We start from the raw sequence: 24,652 nt of genomic DNA, 5'->3' as shown, positions 1-24,652 counted from the left end.
AGAGTGAGTTCCAGGACAGCCAGGGCTACACAGAGAAACCCTGTCTCGAAAAACCAAAACAGAAAAAAAAAAATGCAAATTCATTTGAAAGTTTCCAGGTATGTGACAGGAAAAGAGCAACATGGGAAGTGTTTTTCCAGGGTCAGCTGCGCAGGCACTCAGAGATAAATGCAGCTTTGGTAAAGGGAGCCATACGTTTCAACCTTAGAGAAGATTTTCAGACATACAGACAGAAAGAGTAATGGGTAATAGGTGGAGGAGGCTTGTGCTGAGGTTCTGGAGAAAAGCTGGTAATGTCAGGCCATGTGTGGAAGGGTCAGACCTCCTGCAAGAAGCCCCACTAGCCTATTTGTAAACTTGTAAAGGTGAACCCTAAGTTAGAAAGGACACCCTATCCCCCAGGATGTTGATGATGCCAGAAACATGGAATGTATGCTAAGGAAAGCTGGAGGCAATGAGTGGATAGAGCCCAAGTGAATTACAGAAAGCAGGGCCATGGGGCAGACCACCCAACCCCATGGGAACACAGGTGAGGCAACTATGTGCCTCAGATGTTGAACATGGAACCATAGGACTTACTATTTATCGTGACAAAGATAAATATTGGTCTTGCTTTGATCCAAACTTTCCTATCTATCCTCCAATTTCTCCCTTTTGGAATGGGAATGTTTAATATCTGTCATGGTATAGTGGAAGGATATAGCTTGTTTTTAATACAGAGGCCCATAAGTCAGTTTGTCTGGGTCTCAGAAGAACTTAATTTTTAATTACATTTATAGATAGATAGATAGGTAGGTAGATAGATAGATAGATAGATAGATAGATAGATAGATAGATAGATAGATGGGGGGTTATGCATGTGCCACGGAGTGCATGTGAAAGCCAGATGACAACTTGAGAGACTCTACTCTTTCTTGTACCATGTAGGTCCCAGGGTCATCAGGCTTGGGTACAAGCATCTTTATCTGCTGAGCCATCATGCTGGTTCTGCAATTTTAGACTTTTGTACAGTGTTCTGATGTAAGCATAGTAACTTGTGAAGTGGGACTAAGAATATTCTGCATGACTATAAGCCTTAAGGGGCCAGAGATACAGTGCTTTAGGTTGAATATAAAATGTTCCCCACAAATTTTGAATGCTCAGTCCCACCTTAAGTTGCTATTTTGAAGTTGGGAGAACCTTGACAAGATGGCACCAGATGGGTACAAACAGGTGTGGTCATTTCAAGGTTAGACCTACACTTGGTTCCAACCTGCGTCTTCCTGTAGCATCACACTCCCACTGCAAGGGGTGGGGCTGCTCCCATGTCCCTGCCCCCTCCACCTTGACAGGCTGAAACTTCTCTGAAACCACAAGCTAACCCCCCCCCCACCACCACAAGTCATCACGTTAGATGTCTGGTCACCCGAGCAAGGAGCATAATCCTGTGACAGCATACTTTGCAGCACAGACAAGGCCCCGAGTTGGATACCTAGTACCACCATAGTGAAAGGAAAAACATACATTTGCAAAGTTCATGGGAACTAGTTACTGTGTTCTTGACTGGAAATTTATGGAGTAGATTTAAGTGCCCTTAACCTCAAAAAAATAGAGGTAACTATGTGTGATGGTAGGTTTGCTAATTTTCTTGGCTTTTCTATATCAAAACACCTTGTAAAATATATACATGTTATAAGCTTATGCAATTTAACAATTTTTTTTTTTTTGGTGTTTTTGAGACAGGGTTTCTCTGTGTAGTCCTGGCTGTCCTGGAACTCATTCTGTAGACCAGGCTGGCCTTGAACTCAGAAATCTGCCTGCCTCTGCCTCCCAAGTGCTGGGATCAAAGGCGTGCACCACCACCGCCCGGCAACAATTTAACAATTTTTAAGGACTGTGGATGTGGCCCAGTAGTTGAATGTCTCTGTACGAGTATGATAAAAGAAAAAATAATTTAACTTATAAATTCCTTCTATATTTCAAAAGTTTATTTTTAGTTTCTAACATGAATATGATAAAAGAAAAATTAGTTTAACTTATCTTATACATTTGAAAAGATTCATTTTTATTTTGTGTCTACATAGTATGTGGATACATATGGAGTCCAGAAAAGGGCTTTAGATCCCCTAGTCCTGAGGTTATATATAGGTGGTTATGTGCAGCCATGTGCATGCTGGGTGCTGAAACTGTAGACCTCTCGAATTGTAGCGAGTGTTCTTCACAACTGAGCCATTTCTCCTACATTCTTATGGTACTTCATACTTAACCCAGAGTTAATTGGATATGCCATGAGGGATTCACTCTGAGCTCTCCCTCTGATTTAAAGTGTCAGCACATATGGCTCACTTATACTTGTTGCTTCTGAATTCAAGTCATCTGCAGACTCCGTAGCATCTGATGTGCTGCTACACCAACAGAAAGGCAAGCATGGCACAAGGTAGGAAAGCGGCAGAGTCCACCAAAGAGGCACAGCTCAGCAAACGTGTCTGTACATTTTGAGAATCTTTTTTTTTTTTTTTTTTGCCCAAGACAGGGTTTCTCTGTGTAGCCCTGGCTGTCCTGGAACTCACTCTATAGACTAGGCTGGCCTTGAACTCAGAAATCTGCCTGCCTCTGTCTCCCAAGTGCTGGGCATGTACTACTTAAGGCAGAGAAACTTTATGAAGAAATCTCTTTTACAAGTACCATGAACCAGGATTGTATCCCAGCAACTTGCAGAAATAATATTAACATAATGTCAGCAACAGATACTTACTCAAAGCCATTTATCTCCCAGCAGGCACCTCAATTGCCAGTCCTTTGAAATGCTGGATGATGCCTTCAAGGTATTCCTGGAAGTAACTCACTCAGCAGATATGAAGGGCCTATGCAGCCAAGACGCTGTCCTAGAAACAAAGTGGGTGTTAGAAATAAATAGCATGACACCTCCCCAGGAGGAACTATGGGATAAAGGCATACATGCTGATGGAGCAAGGTGGAGACATGGATGATGTCTCAGGAGAGATGGGTTGACTGATCTAGCTTCCTAACACACTTGGCACATACGCCAGGATGTAAGCGCTGTGTCCTCCACCACCTCCACCGCTGTCAAATTTTGACACCCTAGGAAGTGGGCCTATAGGAAGTGACTAGTCATGGGGGATGAACCCTCATGGATTACAGGAGCTCTAGAAGGACCCTGTTTATGAATATGATGTGAAGACCCAGAAAGGCAACACCAGGATCCAATGGGCTGTCAGCATCTCTAACTCCGCCAGCACTTGGATATTAGACTTCTCTGCCTCCAACTGTACAAACTATGAGCAAGCTCCAGCCCAGCAAGCACAGAAGAACCTGAAAGTCAAACCCAAACCTGGCACCTTGTTGCCAGCAGGGTCGCAGGGGTCTGTGAGGCATGGTGCCTTCTCTGGTAGCCTCTGCAAGTACAGTTCTTTCTGTGGGTTCCTTCAGGGCTCATGCATGAGTTCACCACTGTGTTTCAAGACTCATTCTTTGGAAATTGTTTAAACTGTATTTGAAAGGTTCTGTCTCAGAGCCCATGGTGTAAGCTTCTGAGCATACCACTCCTAATGCCCTACTGGCTCCAAAAGCTACCCCTTCCTGCAAACTTTTTAGTCCCCTTCCTGTAAACTTTTTACTATTTTGGGCATAAGTTCACTCAGGACCCCTTCTATGGATTCTGAGTGTTGACATTTTCCACCTTAAAAATTGCTGCTTAGCCGGGTGGTGGTGGCACACGCCTTTAATCCCAGCACTTGGGAGGCAGAGGCAGGCAGATTTCTGAGTTCGAGGTCAGCCTGGTCTACAGAGTGAGTTCCAGGACAGTCAGGGCTACACAGAGAAACCCTGTCTCAAAAACCAACAAGTCAAAACAAAACAAAACAAACAAACAAAAACACAACTGCTGCTTCTCTGAGACCTGGAGGCCACAAGGACGACCAACTGTCCAGCAAGTGGCTAATTCTTTCTTTCATTATCATGTAGGTCAGTAACACCCCAAGTCACTTCCCTTGCCCCACCTCTGCCAGCCTTGTTCATAGAGCTAAAGAAGGGGAGGAAGACAGAGTTGGCAAATGGGTTGCTTCTTGTGAAAGAATATAAAAAGTTACTTTTTACAAAAAACGCCAGCTTAACCAAGTCTCACAGATAGAAGTAAGCAGACTCTTAGAAAAGCCCACACAGCTGGAAGTACTGTTAACTGAACTCAAGCTTGGCAATTTCAGGAAACAGCATTGGAACGCAAGGGGGGTGCGCCTTCTAGTGACCAGAACTGAAACTGCTCCCAGCTACACCTACATCTTTAATCAGAGAAGGTACCGGAAGATTACTATTCTTAAAGAGTTGCAAAAACAATTCTTAACAATAAAAGAACTTCTGGGGGAATCATCATCCCTGACTGCAAGCTGTACTACAGAGCATAGTGATAAAAACTGCATGGTATTGGTACAGAGACAGACAGGTTGATCAGAATCGAAGACCCAGAAATAAAACCACACACTTACAGACACTTGATCTTTGACAAAGAAGCCAAAAATACACAATGGAAAAAAGAAAACATCCTCAATAAATGGTGCTAGTCTAACTCTCGGTCAGTATGTAGAAAAATGAAAATAGATCCATATTTGTCACCTTGCACAAAGTTCAAGTCTAAGTGGATCAAGGACTTCACCATAAAGCCAGATAAGCTGGATCTAACAGAGGAGAAAGTGGGAAAGAGCCTCAAACTCATTGGCACAGGGGGAAATTTCCCAAACATAACTCCAATGGCTTAGGCTCTAGGATCAAGATAAATGGGACCTCATGAAACAGAAAAGCTTCGGTAATGATGGGTTTGGTTCGTAGCGGCGCGTCTACAAATACCAGATACAGGCAGCTCTGCGTTTTTGGAGGTTTAATTAGGAGAAGGAGGGGGAGTGAGGACCGCGGCGCGTGAAGGGAGGGAGAGGAGAGAGGGAGAGAGAGAGAGAGAAAGATGGAAGAAGCTGCCAATTATATATAAGCTGTGACGTAGTAGTCCAGGTAAGGGTGGGAGCCTGAGCCCAATGGATTCTGGGAATATGGTGGCGTTGTCCTGGCGACAGCTCTGTGGACCCGCCCACATATCTGCTGCGGGCAGATTCTGGATGCTAACAGGTAAGGCAAAGGAAATAGTCAACATGACAAATCAGCAACCTACAGATTGGGAACAAAATCTTTACTAAGTCCACATCTGAATGAGGGCTAATATCCAAACTATATAAAGAACTCGAGAAGGTAGCCTCTAAAAAAACCAAACAACTCAATCAAAAAATGGGTACAGAGCTAATCAGAGAATTCACACCAGAGGAATCTTGGATGGCAGAGAAGTACTTAAAGAAAAGTTCAAAGTCCTTAGTGATCAGGGGAATGTAAATTAAAATGACCCTGAGATTCCACCTTATACCAATCAGAATGGCTAAGATCAAAAACTCAGAGCCAGGCAGTGGTAGGCAATGGTGGCACACACCTTTAATCCCAGCACTTGGGAGGCAGAGGCAGGCAGATTTCTGAGTTCGAGGCCAGCCTGGTCTACAGAGTGAAGTTCCAGGACAGCCAGGGCTATGCAGAGAAACCATGTCTTAAAAAACAAAAAACAAAAAAACCAAAAACCAAAAACCAAACCAAAAAAACCCACCACCACCACCACCACCAAAAAACCAAAAAACCTCAGGTGACACATGTGGACGAGGATGTGGAGAAAGTGGAACACTCCATTGCCAGTGGGATTGCAAACTGGTACAACTACTCTGGAAATCAATCTGGAGGTTCCTCAGAAAATTGGAAATAGACCTGAAGACTCAGCTATACCACTTTTGGGAATATACCCAAAAGATACCCCACCATACCACAGGGGCACGTGCTCCACTATGTTCATAACAGCCTTATCTGTAATAGCCAGAAGCTGGAAACAACCCAGATGTCCCATGACAGAAGAATGGATACAGGAAATGTGGTTCATTTACACAATGGAATATTATTCAGCTATTAAGAATGAGGACCTTACGAGTTTTGCATACAAAGGCATGGAAGTAGAAAACATAATCTTGAGTGAGGTAACTCAGACCCAAAAGGACATGCATGGTATGTACTCACTAATAAGTGGATATTAGCCAAAAACATACAGAACACCCAAGATATAATCCATAGAACTCAAGGTTAACAAGCAGAAGGGCCCAATTGAGGATGCTTCAATCCTACTTGGGAGGGAGAAGAAAACAATCACTGGAGGCAGAGGGAGGGAAGGGCCTGGGTGGGAGAGGGGACAGGGAGGGGAAAAGGGGAACAGGATTAGGTATTGCAGGGTGGGAGAGATAGGAGAGAAGCCCTGAGGGCCAGCAGAATGAATGGAAATATGTAAACTTGGGGTGGTAGGGAGGACTCTCTAGAAAGTTCCAGAGACTTGGGAGGTGAGAGACTCTCAGGACTCAAAGGGAGAGACCTTAGACGAAATGCCCAACAGTGGGGAGAGGGAACTCAGAGTCAGTAGAAAGGCAGGGCATCAAGTAGAGGGGTGGGTGGTCATCCCACAGTCAAACTCTGACCCAGAATTGTTCCTGTCTGAAAGAACTACAGGGACAAAAATGGAGAAGAGACAGAGGGAATGGAGGTCCAGTGGCTGGACTCAACTTGGGATCCATCTCAAGGGGAGGCTCCAAGGCCTGACACTATTACTGATGCTATGATGTGCTTACAGACAGGAGCCTAGTATGGCTGCCCTCCGAGAGGCCCAACAAGCAGCTGACTGAGACAGATGCAAATACTTACACCCAATCATTGGACTTAAGTCCAACCCCTATGGTTGAAATAGGGACAGTCTGGAAGAACCTGGGCGACCCCATAGGAAGACCAGCAGTCTCAACTAACCTGGACCCCCCAGATCTCTCAGACAGAGCCACCAACCAGGAGCTGGTCTGACACCCCTGACACATAGAGGCCTGGTCTGGCTTCAGTGGGAGATTTGCCTAATCCTTGAGAGACTTGAGGCCCCAGGGAGTGGGGAGGTCTGGGGTGGGGGGAGGCATCCTCTTGGAGACAGGGGGAGGAGAAATGGGATAAGGAACTGGGGGAGGGCAGACCAGGAGGGGGGTAATGTGTGGACTGTTTAAAAACAAAACTTTTGCCACCACAGTGATTGGATCACACTTTAAGGCAACCCACACTTATTAATCATCTAAAGAAAAGCTTGTCCCCTGGGATTTTTTTCCCTTTGAGACAGGCTTTGTCTCTGCAGACAGTCTAGTCGGGAACACACCATGTGTTCCTGGTTATCTTCGAAATTCCTGCAACATATTCCCTGCCTCAGCCTCCCAAGTGCCAAGATGACAGGCATGAGACCACAGCTGGCTACCCCAGGAGGTCAGTAGAAATATTCCCCAGAGGTATGTTATGGCTTCTGGATCTACATGTTGGTTAACAGTCTTGTGCAGATATTAAATGTAGGATTCAGTTTCAAAACCGACCTTGAGCAAGACTCACTCTGGACTACATTGTTACTATCTTTTCTCTTCCATGAAAGGCCAGCAACAGATCTGGGACCATTCAGAAAACACTTGTCACACAAGTAATTTTGTTTTTTAACACTTCCATTGTGTCTATGATCCACATAGCTATGACCACCTACCTGTTGGAATGGAGGGATGAGTTGAAAGCCAACTTTTTACCTGTCTAAGCAATGACGACTCTCCTTCTGATGAGACTCTCCGACCCGGAAGGCATCCAGAAGGCTGCTCTGGGTTACTGTGGTCCTGCAAGCTTACTCAGTTTCAGTACTCTTGCAACTGTTTACAGAACCCAATGGCAAACTCTACATAAAACTGTATCTCCCTTGAGACAGATCATACTAGGAAGGCATTACATTCAGGACTTACAGATGCTGGAAGTCTATGGAAGTAACTTTAGCTGAGAGATTGACTGCCCATCCCACACGACTGAAGCTGACTGAAGGACTTGAAGGTGGGAGATAAAAGTAACGCAGTGGGACTCAAAATGGCCTTTCTGCCATTTTGCTTCTCTGGCTTTAAGATTAGTTTGGCTCCCCGCTCCCCAGCTCTTCCCCCTCACACACACAAAAGGATTTCACACAAATAAAAGTTCTAGGTTGCTGTGGTTCAGTGTTCCATTTCTTTATTTTACCTTCATCAAGGCAAGCCAAGTACAGATGCTGTACATTAAAAACATAAATATCCCTCTCATACCGTGTCCATCTCCATACAAAGGACTCTACACACTGCTCTCTGAAGCACATAATCACAGTTAAATGTACAAAGAGCCATCCGCTGGTCCCACATAGCCAACTCCAATCAGCAAGACATCGATTAGAGTCCATATTCCCAGGCCACCAAAGCTGAAGAGCTTGCCGAGACCTTCGCGCCACTGGCCCAGGTAGAAGCGATCTGCTCCAAAGCCCCCAAGGGTGATGCTGCAAAAGAAGAGCAGAGCAGCCCAACTCAGTAAGTGTAGGCGAGCAGTTCTTTCCACGGCAGGAAAGGGTCTGAGAGGATGGAACCCCCATGACACATTTACAACATTTACACATTTACAACACCAAACAACCATGGGCAAGAAGACTGCCAAAGATAAGCAAGGACTCAGCACATGTGAGCCCTGGGGTGGATTCTTGGAAGCAGAGGGGAATTAGGAAACAATTTTTGGCTATGCTGAAACCCAACATTTTCTGTTACAGAAATGACCCTCACTGAGGGACCCAGCTTGCAGAGTGCTGGTCTGGAGGCAGGAACTGAGTCTTTTTTTTTTTTTAATTTTTTTTTTTTAAGATTTATTTATTATTATACATAAGTACACTGTAGATGTCTTCAGACACACCAGAAGAGTGTGTCAGATCTCATTACAGATGGTTGTGAGCCACCATGTGGTTGCTGGGATTTGAACTCAGGACCTTTGGAAGAGCAGTCGGTGCTCTTACCCGCTGAGCCATCTCACCAGCCCAGGAACTGAGTCTTGAGGCATGCCTGCCAGATCCAGTCACCTAATCCTAGGTACTTCTCTCTAAAGGTTTAGTACTGTGAGTGACTGTTAATTCTAAGATCTTAAACTGCTGGGAGATAACAGAAAAGCTCAAAGCAAACCTCACAGTGCGTGGGAAGGAGCCCGAGCACCGGCTGGCTAACAAGCACCCACTGGGGCTGACTCTGTGAGAGCGCACTCCCCAGAGAACAGCAGCCAGCTGAGCAAAGCACATGAGAAAACGCATCAATACTGCGCAGGTACAACCTTTCCCTTGTCACTGTATCTCAACAAGTGAGAAGCATTCACACAGAGTTTACACTGGACGGCATAAGCCAGGTTGGGATGATGGAGGGAAGGATGGGCTGTCTGTGCACTGTGTGCAAGCACTACACTATTTCATAAAAGGGACTTGAGTGCCCTGGGATTTGGGTATCTGAGGGGACCATGGAACCAACAGCGTTTTGGAGCAAACTCACAGACATCTCCTTAGAGTGAGCACTCTAAATAACCCTTTGTTGAGCTGTGACCAAAAAAAAAAAAAAAAAAAAAAAAAAAAAAAAAAAAAAAAAAGCTTTCATAATTCTAGTCAGCTGCTCAGTGCAGTATGTGATGTAAAATGTTGACAAAGGGGCCTAACTTTTAATCACTCATTTGACTGAAGTCCCTCTTAGTTTCTCTTTTCACGGGATGAGAGGGTACAATTCTTTTAGACACTGCTGGAGGTTTAATAATATGTAAGTGCATTTTCTTTCTTTTTGTGCATATAGTGTATGGTATGTGTGTGTGACAGTGGGTGCCAGAGGCTAACCTGGGGTATCTGGCTCTGTTATTCATCACCTAACCACTTGACTGCACCTGACACTCACCCAGCCACTGCTGCAGTGGGTGCTAGGCATGCTTGTGCAGCAAGCACTCCACATGCTCAACACTCATTTTTATGTAATGTTACAGGTATACAATTAGATGGCACAATTATAAGCAATTTAAAATGTTTTTCTTGGCGAGTGAGATGGCTCAGTAGGTGCAGGTATTTGCATCAAAGCCTGGTGACTGAGTCTCACCCCAGAACCCAAGCAGAAGGGGAAGGAGAACAGACTCCACAAAATTGTCCTCTGGCCTCCACATGTGTGCTGTACAGGCAGGCAGACAGAGAAACAGACAGAAAGACACAGAGCATAACAAAAATGTTCAAATTAAGTGCTTTTATCTTCCTAATTTTCAGTGAGCAAATTACTACTCTCTGTAATAAATTACTTAAAATATTCATTATTAGACTGTTTTAAACAGTGTTTTAGTGATTTAGGTGGGCTTGGGTATAAAACCCTGGCTGTTTCTAACAATGTGTTAACAGTAATTCCAGCTTGTCAGCCATACCTCGGAGGAGAAGCTAGCACAGCTCAGTTCCTTAGTTTCATCTCATCTCCCACATCTGTCTCTTAGCACCTACCTAACGTAAGCGGGAGGCTCAGATGGAGATAAGCCTGGCTGAGCACAGCACGGGAAGCTCCCACTGAACCCGAGAACCCCAGGAGCGGCTAAACCCAGCAGGGCCAGTGTACCTGAGAGCCAGGGCCGTGGACCACTTGTAGCCTCCAGTCCAGTTGCAGTACAGCAGCTTAGGGAAAGTCCGGTTGCCTCCAAAAACAAAAAAGGAACATTTTACACTGAAACATGGCAACATGAATATCCTCACAGAGACCCACTTATAAACAAATGTCCTTGGAATTTAAAAGTTATCTCTCGTTAAAAAAACATTTACCACAGCAAACATCGTAAAACAAACTCTTTGCTATTTATAAGCACAGATGTAGTGCTTCTATTGTTAACTTAGGGCTAACCACCTGGAGAGAAATAAAAAACTGAATCTACCTTATATCATCTACCAAAAATGAACTCCAGAAGGATTATGGACCTCAATATGAAAAGCCAAAGTTGGTTTTAAAAGAAAATGCCTTTTATATGTATGATCCCAGAATAAGAAAGCAATAAAAACACACTATAATGGGGCTGGTTCTAAAAGTAACTTAAGCTTCTTGAAACTAAGTGTGTTCTGACGAGAGAAAATGCTTGATGGACAAGCACTCTGTATGCATACATGATCTCATGGAGAAGCTGGGCAGACATGCAGTCTAAGCACTGAGGAGGCAGGGACAGGAAAGCTCCCCAGCCAGCTGACCAGCTAGAGCTGGAATGGGTGAGCTCTGGGCGCTGAGAGTTCAAGGGGCACCCACCACTAACTTCAGGCCTCTACAATGCCAGCACACATCTCTAACCCTGCTCTCTCCCTCCATTCCCACTCCCCCCCAGCCCCCCCAACTCATAATCAAAGATCTTCCAAAGAAAGTAGAGTTCACAGCTTGGGAAAGGGCCTTAGGGCTACTGAAGGTTGCTATAAGCAACATAAATAAAGCCTGTCAATAAAAAGACAGTAAGTGTCAGAGAGGAGCTGGGTTATTAAGAGCATGTGTACTGTCTACTACTGGGAATGATAATGAAGACAGCCATTCTAGAAGACAAAGCTATGGGATAGATATCTTCCTGAAAGGAAGCAGAGAATAAAGTTCAGAAGATGAGTCACCTCCGTGAAGAGAGCAAGGGGAGGAAAGCAAGCAATGCCCTCAGGTGGGCCCAATGCCATCAGTACTGGCTGGAAGCTAATGTGAATGAGGTCCAACTTCTGCTGTAGACCTGAGGCGGTTTTCTTGTTTTATTACATACTATGGTGAGTGTAGGAGATCCCCTGCTTTTGTTTGTCAGCCCTGTTCTGAGAACTGATGTATCTGAGGAACTACTGACTACAACTCAATACATTTAGTTCTCAAGTTTCTGGTTAGGGGCTGAGTAAGCTCAGAAAAGACAGTTTTTCTCACAGCTCCCTCACACTCTGTTCCTTACCCAAGCAATGAATGTGGTCGCGCACCGTGCAGTTGGCAAAGTAGCGCTGCCGAGGGCAGGCCACGGTCATGCAGGTGGTGGAATTTGAACACTCGTAGTCTGTTTCAGGAAGCTGCCAGCAAAACCGGCAAGTCATGTTGATGATGAAGTTCTTCTGGGGTTTGAGGTCTTGATCCTAAAGTCCAAAGCACAAAGTCAATCAGTTACAATATGTCAGCTTGTTATAGCAACAGACCCAAACTTCTAAAACACTTACATTTAGGACCTAACAGTAAGTAAAGGAAGCAGGTCCATAAGTAGCATCAAGGGAAAAAAGTCTATACAGTTTACCTAAAGGAAAAAGGCCATGGGCTGGCATGGTGGTGCACGCCTTTAATCCTAACACCTGGGAGGCAGAGGCAGGTAGAGCTCTGAGTCTGAGGCCAGTCTGGCCTATGTAGTGAGTTTCAGGACAGCCAAAGCTGCACAGAAAAGACATGTGTCAAAAAACCAAAGGGGTGTTTTAGAGTGGAATTTCCCTGTGACTTCTATTAGCTTTTTAATAATGAGTATTCACATGTTTGCAGTTTATAAAAGGGGGGCCTGGAGAAATGGCTCAGTGGTTAGGAACTGACTGCAGATAGGGTCCCAGTGCTTAGAGCGGGCAGGGGACAAGGGCTCCCACCCCTAACCAGAAATCTATCTGCAATTGGTACCCATCTGCCAAGGAAAAACTGGGCTTCTCTAATGGAGTCTCCTTGGGTATATAATGAACTCTAGAGTATCTCTCTAGACTTTTGCCTCAAATAGCTTTGTTTGGGCATTTCTTTTTTTTTTTGTCTTATTGATCTTTTGCCTATAGTCAATTGGAAACACAGTTTCCAATTGTGTTATTGTTTTTTTTTTTTAATAGAGAAAAAAGGGTGTGAGCTGGGTGGGTAGAGAGGCAGAGAGGGTCTGAGAGAGAGGGAAGCATGATCAGAGTATATTGTAAGAAAACCATTTTTTTTTTCCATTTTAAAAAAAAAGGACCTCTCCCACTAAGAGCCAAAGAAGCCAATGGTTCAGTTTCATTCCCAGTACCCACTTGGTGGCTCTGGAGACTCACAGCGACCTCTAGCTCCAGGTCTAGGGAGATCTAGTTAGATGCCCTCTTCTGGCCACCAGGGGCACCACATATAATGGCAAATACATGCATGTGGCAGATACATGCAGGCAAAACATCCATACATTAAAAAATTTGAAGAAAAAAAGAAAAAAGATTAGAAGGAGGAGGAAGAAGAGGAAGAGGAAGAAGGGGAAGAAGGGGAGGGGGAGGAGAAGGCAGCAGATGTGTGCTTTCTACTTCATTCTACCTCAGGGCTCAGAACCACAGGCATGCAGAGTTCTGAGTCCTGCCACCAGGTGGCTCTCAGGTGGACTGCACTCTGGTTCATGTGTTAAGTGCTCACAGAGTTGAAGTAACCCCGAGACTGAGTCAGGGAAGAGTGAAGACAATTTAGAACTGAGGTGAGGCTCTGTGCTTTGCTTACAGCAGGGCCAGAGCTCAGTGTCTCTCAACAATGACAATCACCTGACCTTCCCACCTACCTGGAAGGTTCACTCCTTTATATTTCCAGAGAGCTATCAGGTATCCCACACATTTACTGAACCCATCTTTCCAACATGAAGAATGAGACTGAATAGAAAGAAGAAAAACCTATGGGAAGGGAGCGAAGTGCCTTACCCTGGAAGCTAGTTTATAGTTCCTGCTAGCTGACAGTTAAAAATCTCAAGTCAACTCATAAAGCTAAAACTGCCTATAGAAGCAGAGTTTCCTTCCCTAAAGACAGGACAGAGTGCTCAGGGTCACAATGTCTGGAGCCTTGCCTGCTCCTATATTAGGACTCCACAGCTCTAAATAGCATGTTCTGTGAGACAGCTGCGCCATTTCATTTTGAAGGCTATGCTTTAAGAAAAGTCAGTAGTCCAGATCATACCTTTCATTAAAATTTAAATCAGAACAATCTTTAAATCATGTTGTAAATTACAGCCCTTACAGCCTGTTAACTTAGAAGGTTACAGAGTCATGTACACAGTCACTGTGAAGGCACCTGAGTGCAGCCCTTAGGAAACGAGCAGCCAGCCGGGCGGTGGTGGTGCACGCCTTTAATCCTAGCACTTGGGAGGCAGAGGCAGGTGGATTTCTGAGTTTGAGGCCAGCCTGGTCTACAGAGTGAGTTCCAGGATAGCCAAGGTGACACAGAGAAACCCTGTCTTGAAAAAAAACAAAAAAACAAAAAAACAAAAAAACAAAAAAAAAAAAGAAAGAAAGAAAGAAAAGAAACAGGCAGCCTTACCTTGGGAGCGTGTACTGTCCTTCTCTTATGACTTCCTCTCTCAACACCCATTCTTAAATCTAAAGTGCGTATCACAACTCTCTAATCAACTCTGCTTCACTCTGACTTCTCCTGAGACTCTTCTCTCTGGCCTAGTCATGGATCCAGCTTTATCGAAGTGGGAGGTCTACAGAGGGACACTGGCCACGATGCTATGCTACGCTGCCTCTCCCACCACTGACAAAGCTGATCCCTTTGCAAGTTCATCTGTGTTCCCCTCTCTACCCCAATCCTCTCTACTGAGAACCCAGAAGTTCACGAGGGACTTAGCCTAGCAAACTGACATCTTTAAACCCCAGAGAGCAACACAGCCACCCAACAACAACCAGCCTGTCTATTAACATTAGAATCAAAATTGGCCTACCCTGACATGGAAGATTTTTACTTATAGTTAAACTTAGGTTTTACTTCAGTGTGTATGTGGTATGTATTTGTGTGTGTGTATTCATTTGTGTACCTACATGTAGAGGACAGAGGTTGACATCTGGCATCTTCCCTATTGAACCTGGAGCTCCAAATTCACTTTACCAACTGAGCCATCACTAGCCAGCAAGCCCTTAAGGTCCTCCTTATACACCTCTCTGGCACTGGGATTACAGATGCATGCAGCCATGTTTAAGGTTTTACACTAGTGCTAGGAATCCAAATGCTGGTCTTCATCTTTGCACAGAATATTCTCATCCCAAGAGTTTCATTTTTGGGAAAAAAATTAGCAGTGAGTCAGGGGTTGTTGAAGGCAGGGCCTCATATACATACTAAGCATATGTTCTACCACTGAGATATACTCCTACAACCAAATGCAAGATTTAAAAATACTTTCCAGTGCAGTTATAAAAGACCACAATGAAATCATTATGTCATAGAGCTTACCAACATAAGCTACACTTTCATGTTACAATGTATGCAGTTGGGAAAAGTAAACTACAATACTTACGACACAGGTAACAGAAGGTTTCACTGTGCAGTCAAACGTGACAGGCTTCCCATAAGTACAGGAGGCATTGGTCGCACATTCTATACAGTCTGCAGGAAGTCTGCTACACAAACCATTGCTTGGACACTTCATCATGTAAGGAGGGGTTTCAGTACTTTCTGTGAGGTGAGAGAACAGCTGATTCTCTACGGATAGTGATCAAAAGAACAGTGAAAGGCATTTTCAAAGGTGGAGAGATCAATCAGCAATGACACACGTGCTGGAATGTAAACAGCTTAGAGTTGGGGTCAGTGACACCTGCAATCTTAAGAGGGTTTCTGTCAACCAGCTGGCTGTGACCTGGTAACTGGTGTGACATCAGTAAAAAGTCTTTCATTCCTGCTTCCCATGTGGCCATGAAAACTGTAAGCTTCTCACTGGGAGATAATTCAGGGAAAAGGCTGGGCCCAAGTCAGAGCCGATAGCTATGGGCACAGTGGACAAGCTAAAGCCTGGATAAGGCAGAGTCTACACAAAATCCCAGAGGATGTATTTGACAGACCTGGAACCAGAACATTCAAATCCTATCCAACGTCCTTTCCATCAAAATTTACTGACAGAAAAATGAAGCTACTGACATCCTCCGGCCTCCAGAAAATTCTGGTATTAGCACGTATATCCAAATAAGGATCTGTAAAATAGCTCTGCCAGTTTCAAGTCCAAGTCCCTGAAATAATGAACTCCAAAGAGATGAACCTAAAGAGCTAGAATACATTTAGCAAAACAGGAATACTTGAAACTGACATGAAGTGGCTAACGCTATAAATACCATTTCCCCCTATTGTTCTTCATGTGGCCCGGAGTTGGAAGGTTCAAATCATGAAGCTGAAAAGGCCTTAAATCAAGATAACCACAGAGGCCAGAAAGAAGAGGAAACAAAGATCCTAAAGAGGTAATTTCCTCAATCCCCCAAAAGCCTGACCCCACCCGGATTATACTCCAGGTATCTATCCAGCTCCTCTTTATCCCAGCGCATCACATAGCATTAGGGAAGCATTATAGGCTTGGTTTTGTTGTTGTTGTTTTTTGTTTGTTTGTTTTTTAACTCAGGGGAAAACAGCACTGGCTAAGGGGCTGGGAGAGAGTGGAAAATAAAAAATAGACAGAAATGGAGAGTCCTGTGGGGCTGGATGAGGAGTTAAGTCATAGATTTCAAAAAGGAATCAAACACCAACACTGTCTACTGAAAGCGGCTGTCTGCCCTTAATTTATATATCTAAACAACACCGCAGCAAACAGCGAAAAACAAAAGGCGACTTATATACTAAAGAAATGTTTATCGAAAACAAAAAGGGGGTGGTGGGACTACTCAATATAAACATGCACGTTTACTAGAATTGAAAACGTCTAGTACCTGCTGCCCTGGGAACTACTGTGGATGTATGTGTTGGGCCCGGATCTTTTATAGACTGAGCCAGCGGCTGCGAGTGCTCTAAATTTAAGGATCCTACAATTAGAGAAACATGTTTGTTATCCTGGGATAGGATACCCTTGGTTTGTGTGCTTAGCAGGTAGGGGCTGCACTAGGCCCTAGATACAGTTCATGAAACGACGGGTTCGACTCGGGTTCTGGGCTACCGACGCAGGGAACACCGGCTTTCCGGGCGGACTGGAGCGCAGTGCTGCGGCCTGGGCCCGGAGGGCTGCGGCGCCCAGGCGTCGGTTGCCGGCCTCCCGCGACTCAGGGGCCCCTCTTGCCACCAGCTCGCCCAGTGCGTGCGGCCCCCATCCTTGAACTCACCATCGCCGGACAGAATGTAGCACTGGGACAGGAAGAGCAGCACGCGGGACAGGTGGCGGACAGACCGTAGCGGCTCGGCCGCAGCCTCCATCTTGCCGCTGCGCGTGCGCACTTCCGGGCCAGGAGGCGGGGCTGTGGGGGCGCGCCGAAGGGGCGTGTCCGGCCGCAGCCCGCAAGCTCTCTGCTGCTGGGCTCTGCTTCCCAGTCCGCGCTTCGGTGGTCTCTCTGCCGCTGCACTTGCGTGCTGTTGGCCAGGGTAAGTGAGTGAAACTGGGGACCCTCAGCAGCAAGAAGTAGCTCGGACCAGAATAGCCCTCACTTCCTTTAATGAGATGTCCCTCTCTTTCCATTGGGAGTCAGGGAGACGGTTGTGATGCGATGTGGTTAGCCCATTTTAGTTCTGCTGACCCATGCAGCAAGGGAAGTAGCTCCAAGAGCGCCGAGTCCCATGCACCAGGACTCAGGGCTCCTGCTTTAGGTTTCACCACAGCCTGTTGGGGGACACGCAGATTTTAGAGTTCCTCTGAGACTTGGGAAAAACAGGTTAGGTCTCAGGGCCTAGGACAAGAGCCAAGTGTGTGGAATTTTTTCGTAGAAGCAGAGTCCAACCCCAGCCTGGCTAAAGACCAACCTCGAGGAGGGGGAGCTGCTCTGAACAACCTACATTGTTTCTATATATCAGGAAGCCTGCTGTTGCTATGCCTCTCTCTATTTTGTTGACATGCACTTTGGGGGTCCCCAAACTCCCCATTCCTTCACTTGCACATCTGATAAGTGAAAAAGTGAAATGGTGTTTAGCGCACAACAATCCTATAGTAAATGTTAGCTTTAAAAATGGTCACAATTTGCACCCTACACCATCATACTGATTTCATCTATGATGCTTCACTCTTCGTGTTCAGGAAAATCAATAGTATATCAAAGACTGATGCTTTTCTGCATCTAATTTGAATTCTGTTGCTCCTAGTGAAATAAATCTGTAAATTCTCTTTGGCATAAAGCTATTTTAATTAGGTGCCAAGACAGTAAGGTATTCCTTTCAGTTAAAGTCAGAAATACAGGATTTGGAGAGCTAGTCAGCAGTTAAGAGCGCTGGCTGCTCTTCTAGAGGACCTACTTTTGATTTCCTGTACCCACATGCAGCTCACAACCATCCATAACTACAGTTCCAGGGATCTGGTACCCTCTTCTGGCCTCTGTAAGCACTAGACACTCTTGCAGTGCACAGACAACAGACAAGATACCCATGCACACAAAATAAAAATAGTTTTGAAAATATCAGAAATGCAGTCCAGAGGCACAGACAGGCAAATCTTTGTGAGCTACAGGCCAGCCAGAACTACATCGTGAAACCCAGTCTCGATTAAAAGAAAAAAATCAGAAATACACTTGATTCAGCAAACAAGTGAAACACCCCAGGAAAGGAGTGATTCAACTCTAGATAAGTGTCCAAACATAGTGCATGCATTGGAGAGGCTCTAGAAACACTGTGTGATGCATTTTATTTAGGACTTAAGTGTTTCTAAAGATGAATAAGGAATTATGAATTGGAAGCATTAAAAGTGCAACCCTTAACCCACAATGCAAATAATGGATTCCATAACATCTCTTTGAGATTTCATAGTCCTTTGCCACTAACACAATATTAGTACTACTCTTATGATTGCCGACTAAATGAAGTAACGATTCCAAATTTGAACATGTGTTTCAGTATGAACTTTAGTCAAACAGCCATAAAAATACCTGAGACATGTGTATTAGAAAATAAGACACCTCCCCTCCATGTTCAAAAAGGACCATGGGCTTTTATTGAAAGTCTATTTCTGCCATTGGGTGAGAGGTGGTGGCTGCTGGGGATGGAGCTCAGGCCCCATACATGCAACGAGGATGCTCTGGTTACCAAGCTACAGCCCCCAGGCTGGAAAGAAACAAAGCATAATTTCTGATAATTCTCACTAGTGTTCCCTTCTTTGAATGAACACCATTTGACCACTTAGGTCTCTGGCATCTTGATATCTTGCAAATTTCTCCAGCTTCTCCTATTTAGTCTCAGAACACAATGAATTAAAATTTTGTTTATATCAAATAATCACTTTTCCTTCTTAGGTTGAACTCATTAGAGCCCTACAAGTGGCCCTAGGATTCTTAGAAGTCCTACTATCTTAAGTGACAGGGGAAATACATTTTCAGAGGTCAAAACATGGTTATATAGAAGCACAAGGAGAAGCCTTCAGAACTCTTCCTCGGCATTTAGTGTGCGCGATTTTTTGAGGTTCTTCAGTTTTTCAATGACTGAAGCTACTGATATTTCTCCATGAATTTTGTTGTCTCTTGTTCGAACATTTACTGCGTTATTTATCTTTTCCTTTTCACCAACCACTGTAAAAATGAAAGAGAAATAAACATTTTTAAAATGAATGATTTACCTGCCATAAGTTAACGGTCATTTGACACACACCTGAGTTTCTCCTCAATACTGCTTACTGAATTCCAGTCTCATGAGTATGATGTTCAGTGCCTTGAGGGGAGGGGAGGAGTCTAAGCCCCTCTCCTATCTACTTCAGAGCACGCTACTGTGGTCTTGGAACACAAATTGGAAGGGAATTTTTTTTTTTAACAGATATCTGATTCTTCCTGTCATATTTGATGAATATCATGTGGCTGGATCCAAGCAAGCCAATCAGAATTTTCTAGAATGTGTGGGAAAGCCTGTTCTCTCTTGTACTGTGAGAAAAGGTGGGAACCCGCATATGTGCTTCTTCCCATGCAGAAAGAAGAAACAAGTGGAATTAACAATATTCCAAAGGATTAGAGCAAAACAGTGAAACAAACAGAGATGAGGTCCTGGTGAGGCTGAGTTGCTGGTCACTTTCTCAATAGCTTGGCTATTAATCCGACCTCTCAGGTCACCAGTCACCCAGGCACCTAGTGAGCTAAGTGAGGTTTCTACCACAACAAAAAGCCTGACTGAGACGTCTCACTTCCTTCCACAAGCAGGCCTTACCAGTGATCAACTGCTGACAGAATGCCTCTGGTCATGCTTCCTTTTTCTTCCCACTACACACCCTTCCTCCGTGTGGGGCGTGACCAGACCAGACCTCCAGGCATGTTGATATCAGTTTCTCCTGATTTCATTGTTAACTTTCATTTATTTTTTGAGCCAAATTTTTGGAATTTGTGTCTAATTATTCACAATTCACAAACTTAAAGGGGGGGTCTCTGGGTTTTACATCACACTGGGGCAAAAGTGGTGCAGTTCCACTGAAGAAATAAACCTGGTGTCTGTCTCCATTCGGGCTTGAATGTTAAGTGTTGCCAGTGGAGCTGTGGGATCTGCCTTGTGTACCTCAATGCAACAGTTAACTTGTGATATGAAGTTACACCATATTTCTCCTTTTTGTTTCCTTTATGTAAATCCCCAAGCCAAGCATTGAAAAAATGAGCTTCAATTACCCAAAATAAAATTATACTGTGCCAGCTGTGCATTCCGTATTTTCTTATTTAGTGTACAGCTGTCATCTAAGTCCACGTCAGCCATGAAGCCTTCTTCAAAGCATTCCTTGGACACCTAGAAGAAAGTGGGGCGTTTCTGTCATCAGATCGTGTAGCCAGACTCCACAGCAGCCCTGTTCCCATCTCCTGGTACTGACAGCTCCATGTAGCTCCTGCCACTTTGTTCAGAGTTGGTCAGAAGGCATGGAAGGGAGGGCTTATCACTACTAAATCTAGGTTGCCAAAGCCTGTCATTTCTCTCTCCAGATCCCTTGCTCTGGAGGGCATTCCAACTACATGAGAAGCAACCCACACAATGAAGACCTCAGGAATGGCACCTATGCCCAAAGGCTGTATCCCCATGAGATTCAATGCTGAAACCAAACAGCTAGGGGCTGGCGAGATGGCTCAGCAGTGAAGAGCATGTGCTGCTCTTGCAAAGGTCTGGGTTTGGTTCCTAGCACACACATGGTAGCTCAGAACCGATCCTGACTCTAATTCCAGAAGATCTGGTACCCTCTTCTAAACTCCTTAGACACCAGGCATACATACAGGTAGGCAAAACACTCTTACATAGAAAATAAATAAGCCAGGTATGGTGGTGTACACCTTTAATCCCAGTACTCAGAGGAGGCAGAGGCAGGGGGATCTCTGTGAGTTCCAGCCTAGCCAGGGTTACATATAGAAGCCCTGTCTTAAAAAAAAAAAAATCCCAAATAAATACATAAACAAATAAATATATTTTTAAAATGTTTAAAAATAGAACCAGCTAAGCTGCTCCCAGACTACTACCCTCTTCCCCTAAAAGTAAGGTAATAAGTATTTGTTATTAGAAGCTGCAGCTGATAAGGTATTCTTCCCTAATAAAAACAAGTGGGAAAGAGTAAGTGTGAGGTGCTTGAAAACACCCATTTCTCAAAAACATTAAGGGCACAGTTCTAACACAGCCCCATAGACATAACTCATTCATTGCTCTCAACAATGGAAGGAGACGGTGGTCATCAACATGCTAGCAGGGCATTATCTTAAAGCATAAACAGCATTTCAAGTCAATGACTACACAGAATACATGACAAGTCATTATGTCCTTCAGATGTCGGTGACTTTACCTGTAGTGCATAATTTTCACAAGCTGGACCTACAGGGATGACCATTACCTGGCGAGGGGACAGCCAGAGAGGCCTGAAAAATAGATAAAATATATATGTTTAAAATTTCAAACTGACCACTCATGTGATTAAAAGTAATCAAAGCTTTCTCAAGGTGACAGTTATGAGACAGTGGTCCTGGTAAAACGGCTTGGAAGAAAATGCAACTTTATCAATTCAGAAGGCATCAGAACAAAGAAGAAAGGAAATTTGGAATTTTGATAAGAAAAGAGGGCAGACACATTCTTGCACTCCTGAGCATCTATCCCAGAGAGCCTTGTGTCCGCACAAAACACCTCCACACTGACATCCATATTGGCTTTACTTAGAACAGCTGCACACTGGAAACACTCCAATATGCTTCATTGGGTGAATAGTCAAACATGGTTGACCATACTCCGGAATGCCAAGAGTAATCACAGTGAACCAACTACTGACAGAATAAAGATGGCTCTCAAGGAAAGTCTAGTGAGGGAAAAAAAAAAGCCAATCTCAGGAAGCTGCACACTGTACAACCCCATTTATGGGACGCTCTTGAAATAACAGAATTGTCGTTTTAAGAACAAATGGGTTCACAGTTGCTGGACAGCGGTGGAATAGAGCATATGTGTCCATAAGAGGAAGCATGATTGGCTCTTACAGAGGACGGCACTCCAGGACCACACCTGTGGTGATGACCTCATGCTTACGTGTGGTACAATCTTATGGAACTAAATGCACCACGGATAGAAGCACATGTAAGACAGGAACAGGCAAACAGGGTTAGCAGCATCAATGTGTATGTCCTGATTGTGATGTACTGCAGAGTTCTGCAAGGTATTACTACCGGTAGAAGGTGGGTAGTCTAGGTCAACTTGACACAAGCTAGAGTTATCTGAAAGGAGGAACCTCAATTGAGAAAGCCAGATCCATAAGGTCTGGCTGTAAGGTATTTTCTTAATTAGTGATTGATGGCAGAGGACCCAGCCCATAATGGGTAGTCCCATTCCTGGACTGCTGGTCCTGGGTTCTATAAGAAAGCAGTCTGAGCAAGCCATTGGAGGAAAGCTAGTAAGCAACATCCCTCCATGGCCTCTGCATCAGCTCCTGCCTCAGGTTCTTACCCTGTTTAAGTTCCTGTTCTGACTTCCTTCAGTATGAACAGGGTAAGCAATGCAGTCCCTTTCTCTCCCTAGTTGCTTTGGTCATGGTTTTTCATCATAGCAGTGGAAACCCTACAAAGACAGCCATGATGAGGAATTGCCCGGCAAAAGGACCTTACTTATGAGGACTTTTTGAATATTCAGATAAAGAGGACTCAATCAGTGGTCCATGAACAGTGACCACTAAGAGATAATCATAAACTCTACCACATGACTGCACCTTCACTAGGCTCCATCTTGCTACACCTCTTCTGAGGACTCAATACTTGTCAGCAGTGACAGTCCTAACCCAGGGCAGCAGCAAGTTAGCTTGGAGCAGTTGATTGCTTTGGGTCCCTTTCATCATGCAAGGCTGACTCCAGGGGACAGTGATTTCCCCAGAAACATTGTATCTCTAGGTGTTGGTTTCTTCTGCTCTGCCAGCAGTGCTATGGAAGAGTTCCTTAGCAGAGGAGTGAGGGAGTGAGCCAGCATGGCTGGAGTCCCTAACACCTGTGCTTAGAGACCACTGCCTCAACAACAACCATAGCACCTCTGGCACTCACACAGCACACCCTAGACAGTGATGCACAAACTACCAGCCACTCATGAAACACTAGCTTCCCCACAATTTCAAACTAAGAAAATGCCTTACATCTGAATCTTATGGAGGCATTTTATTAATTGAGGTTCCCTCCTTTAGGGAGCTTGGTTGATAAAAAAAAAACAGCCATCACATTCTTTTCCCCAAACCTGTCTCTATTTTTTCAATCTGATTACTTCTACATATCTGGCCTTGTGATCAGAATGGTACTTGCTTACCACACCTGTGGCCAGCTTGCCTTCCGGAAGAGAGGACTCCAAGCTATAGCACTCGGAGCATTTTCTTTCCTTGCTAGGCCTGTGCTGCTGGGGCAGCTTGTCTACGCTAGTGCTGGTGTGCTGTGTGGGCCATGTGTGGATCAGATGAATGTGGTTTTCTCTGTAGTCAGGGAATCAATTGCCGAGGGCCACAGGGATCGCCCAGGGTAACAGTCAGAGCTGTTACCAGCAGCAGTGATGTAAAACATGCAACAGTGGAGTCGGACGTGTTTTTCAGATAACACTGAAATTCTGGCGGGCTTGGAAAGGGTGAAAAGATAACTGCAACACCTCCAGTTCATGCTCCTCTAAGGGCAACAGTACAGCTTTATGTCACTCTGCCTGCGATCTTCTCTGGTTTTCCATCTGGCAAACAGAACAAGAGTCCTCCATTTGTAGTATGGATACTTACTAATTATAAGCAGGAACTTAATCTGTTCAGATTGGACTTTAGAGGAGTCCTCCAGCTCTCCCCCCCTTGTGACTCACCATTTTCCCCCGTAGTTCTCTGAGAGAATGGCAATCATCCTTTCCACAGACCCCAGGATAGCTCGGTGAATGATCACAGGCCTATTCTTATCATCCCCATCCTTACTGAAAAAAGGAAAAAGACATATTAGGTATTTTTCAAAGGCTGGCTATAAGACCACAGTGATCTCTGACTGTGGTCAGAGTTGTCTGTCATTAGTGTTTTGGGGCATCTTTATTAGAAAGCTGTTTTTATTGGCAGCTTTCTCTTAGACTTTGCTTACTGATCCTTTTTCATTTATTTTTAAATCACATTATCAGAGAACATTGCAAATATACAAAAGCAGAACACTGTGTGAACACCATACACCTCCTCTGAGATTCACAAAATGTCCATTCACAGCCAGTTTTAATAATCCAGTTCTCCCCCTCATCCACTGCCCCACTGTAAGCCTTATTTTTCCAAAATATTTCTGATATTTACTTTAAATATCCATCAGTTAAATTTACCCACAGACTGTAAACGATCATGGCACAGACTTTACAGTTCATCATTCCCTCCTTCCTTACAGAAAAAAACAATGAAGCCAATCATGACTGCCAATCTCAATGAAGCAAGACACACCAAAATC

General features: G+C 44.5%; 2 protein-coding genes across 5 annotated transcripts in view; both read right to left on the bottom strand.

The window, feature by feature from the left end:
• Nucleotides 1-8,094: 8,094 nt before the first annotated feature.
• On the bottom strand, nt 8,095-17,073 carry Tm2d3 (TM2 domain containing 3). 4 transcript variants are annotated; one of them, XM_031386910.1, is made up of 6 exons: nt 16,931-17,021; nt 16,544-16,636; nt 15,151-15,335; nt 11,860-12,034; nt 10,524-10,599; nt 8,095-8,416 (listed from the first exon to the last, which is right to left on the bottom strand). In XM_031386910.1, the coding sequence occupies exons 1-6, from the start codon at nt 17,019-17,021 to the stop codon at nt 8,251-8,253; spliced, it is 786 nt and encodes a 261-aa protein (XP_031242770.1). In that variant the 3' UTR covers nt 8,095-8,250. The 4 variants fall into 4 exon arrangements, with proteins under 4 accessions (XP_031242770.1, XP_031242771.1, XP_031242768.1 ...); XM_031386911.1 differs by having other exon boundaries at nt 15,151-15,308; nt 16,544-16,621; XM_031386908.1 differs by lacking the exon at nt 16,544-16,636 and having other exon boundaries at nt 16,931-17,073.
• A 1,343-nt stretch (nt 17,074-18,416) lies between these two features.
• Tars3 (threonyl-tRNA synthetase 3) overlaps nt 18,417-24,652 on the bottom strand; it is a 52,198-nt gene continuing 45,962 nt past the window's right edge. The window contains exons 16-19 of the mRNA XM_031386907.1: nt 24,042-24,146; nt 21,532-21,604; nt 20,384-20,498; nt 18,417-19,309 (exon numbers count right to left, since the gene is read on the bottom strand). Of these exons, the coding sequence (XP_031242767.1) occupies nt 19,161-19,309; nt 20,384-20,498; nt 21,532-21,604; nt 24,042-24,146 (442 nt within the window). The 3' untranslated portion in view covers nt 18,417-19,160. The remainder of the gene's footprint in view (nt 19,310-20,383; nt 20,499-21,531; nt 21,605-24,041; nt 24,147-24,652) is intronic.

This window comes from Mastomys coucha, unplaced genomic scaffold (genome assembly GCF_008632895.1).
Source record: "Mastomys coucha isolate ucsf_1 unplaced genomic scaffold, UCSF_Mcou_1 pScaffold21, whole genome shotgun sequence".
NCBI classification, from domain to species: domain Eukaryota; kingdom Metazoa; phylum Chordata; class Mammalia; order Rodentia; family Muridae; genus Mastomys; species Mastomys coucha.
This window is presented reverse-complemented; position numbering and strand designations above follow the sequence as displayed.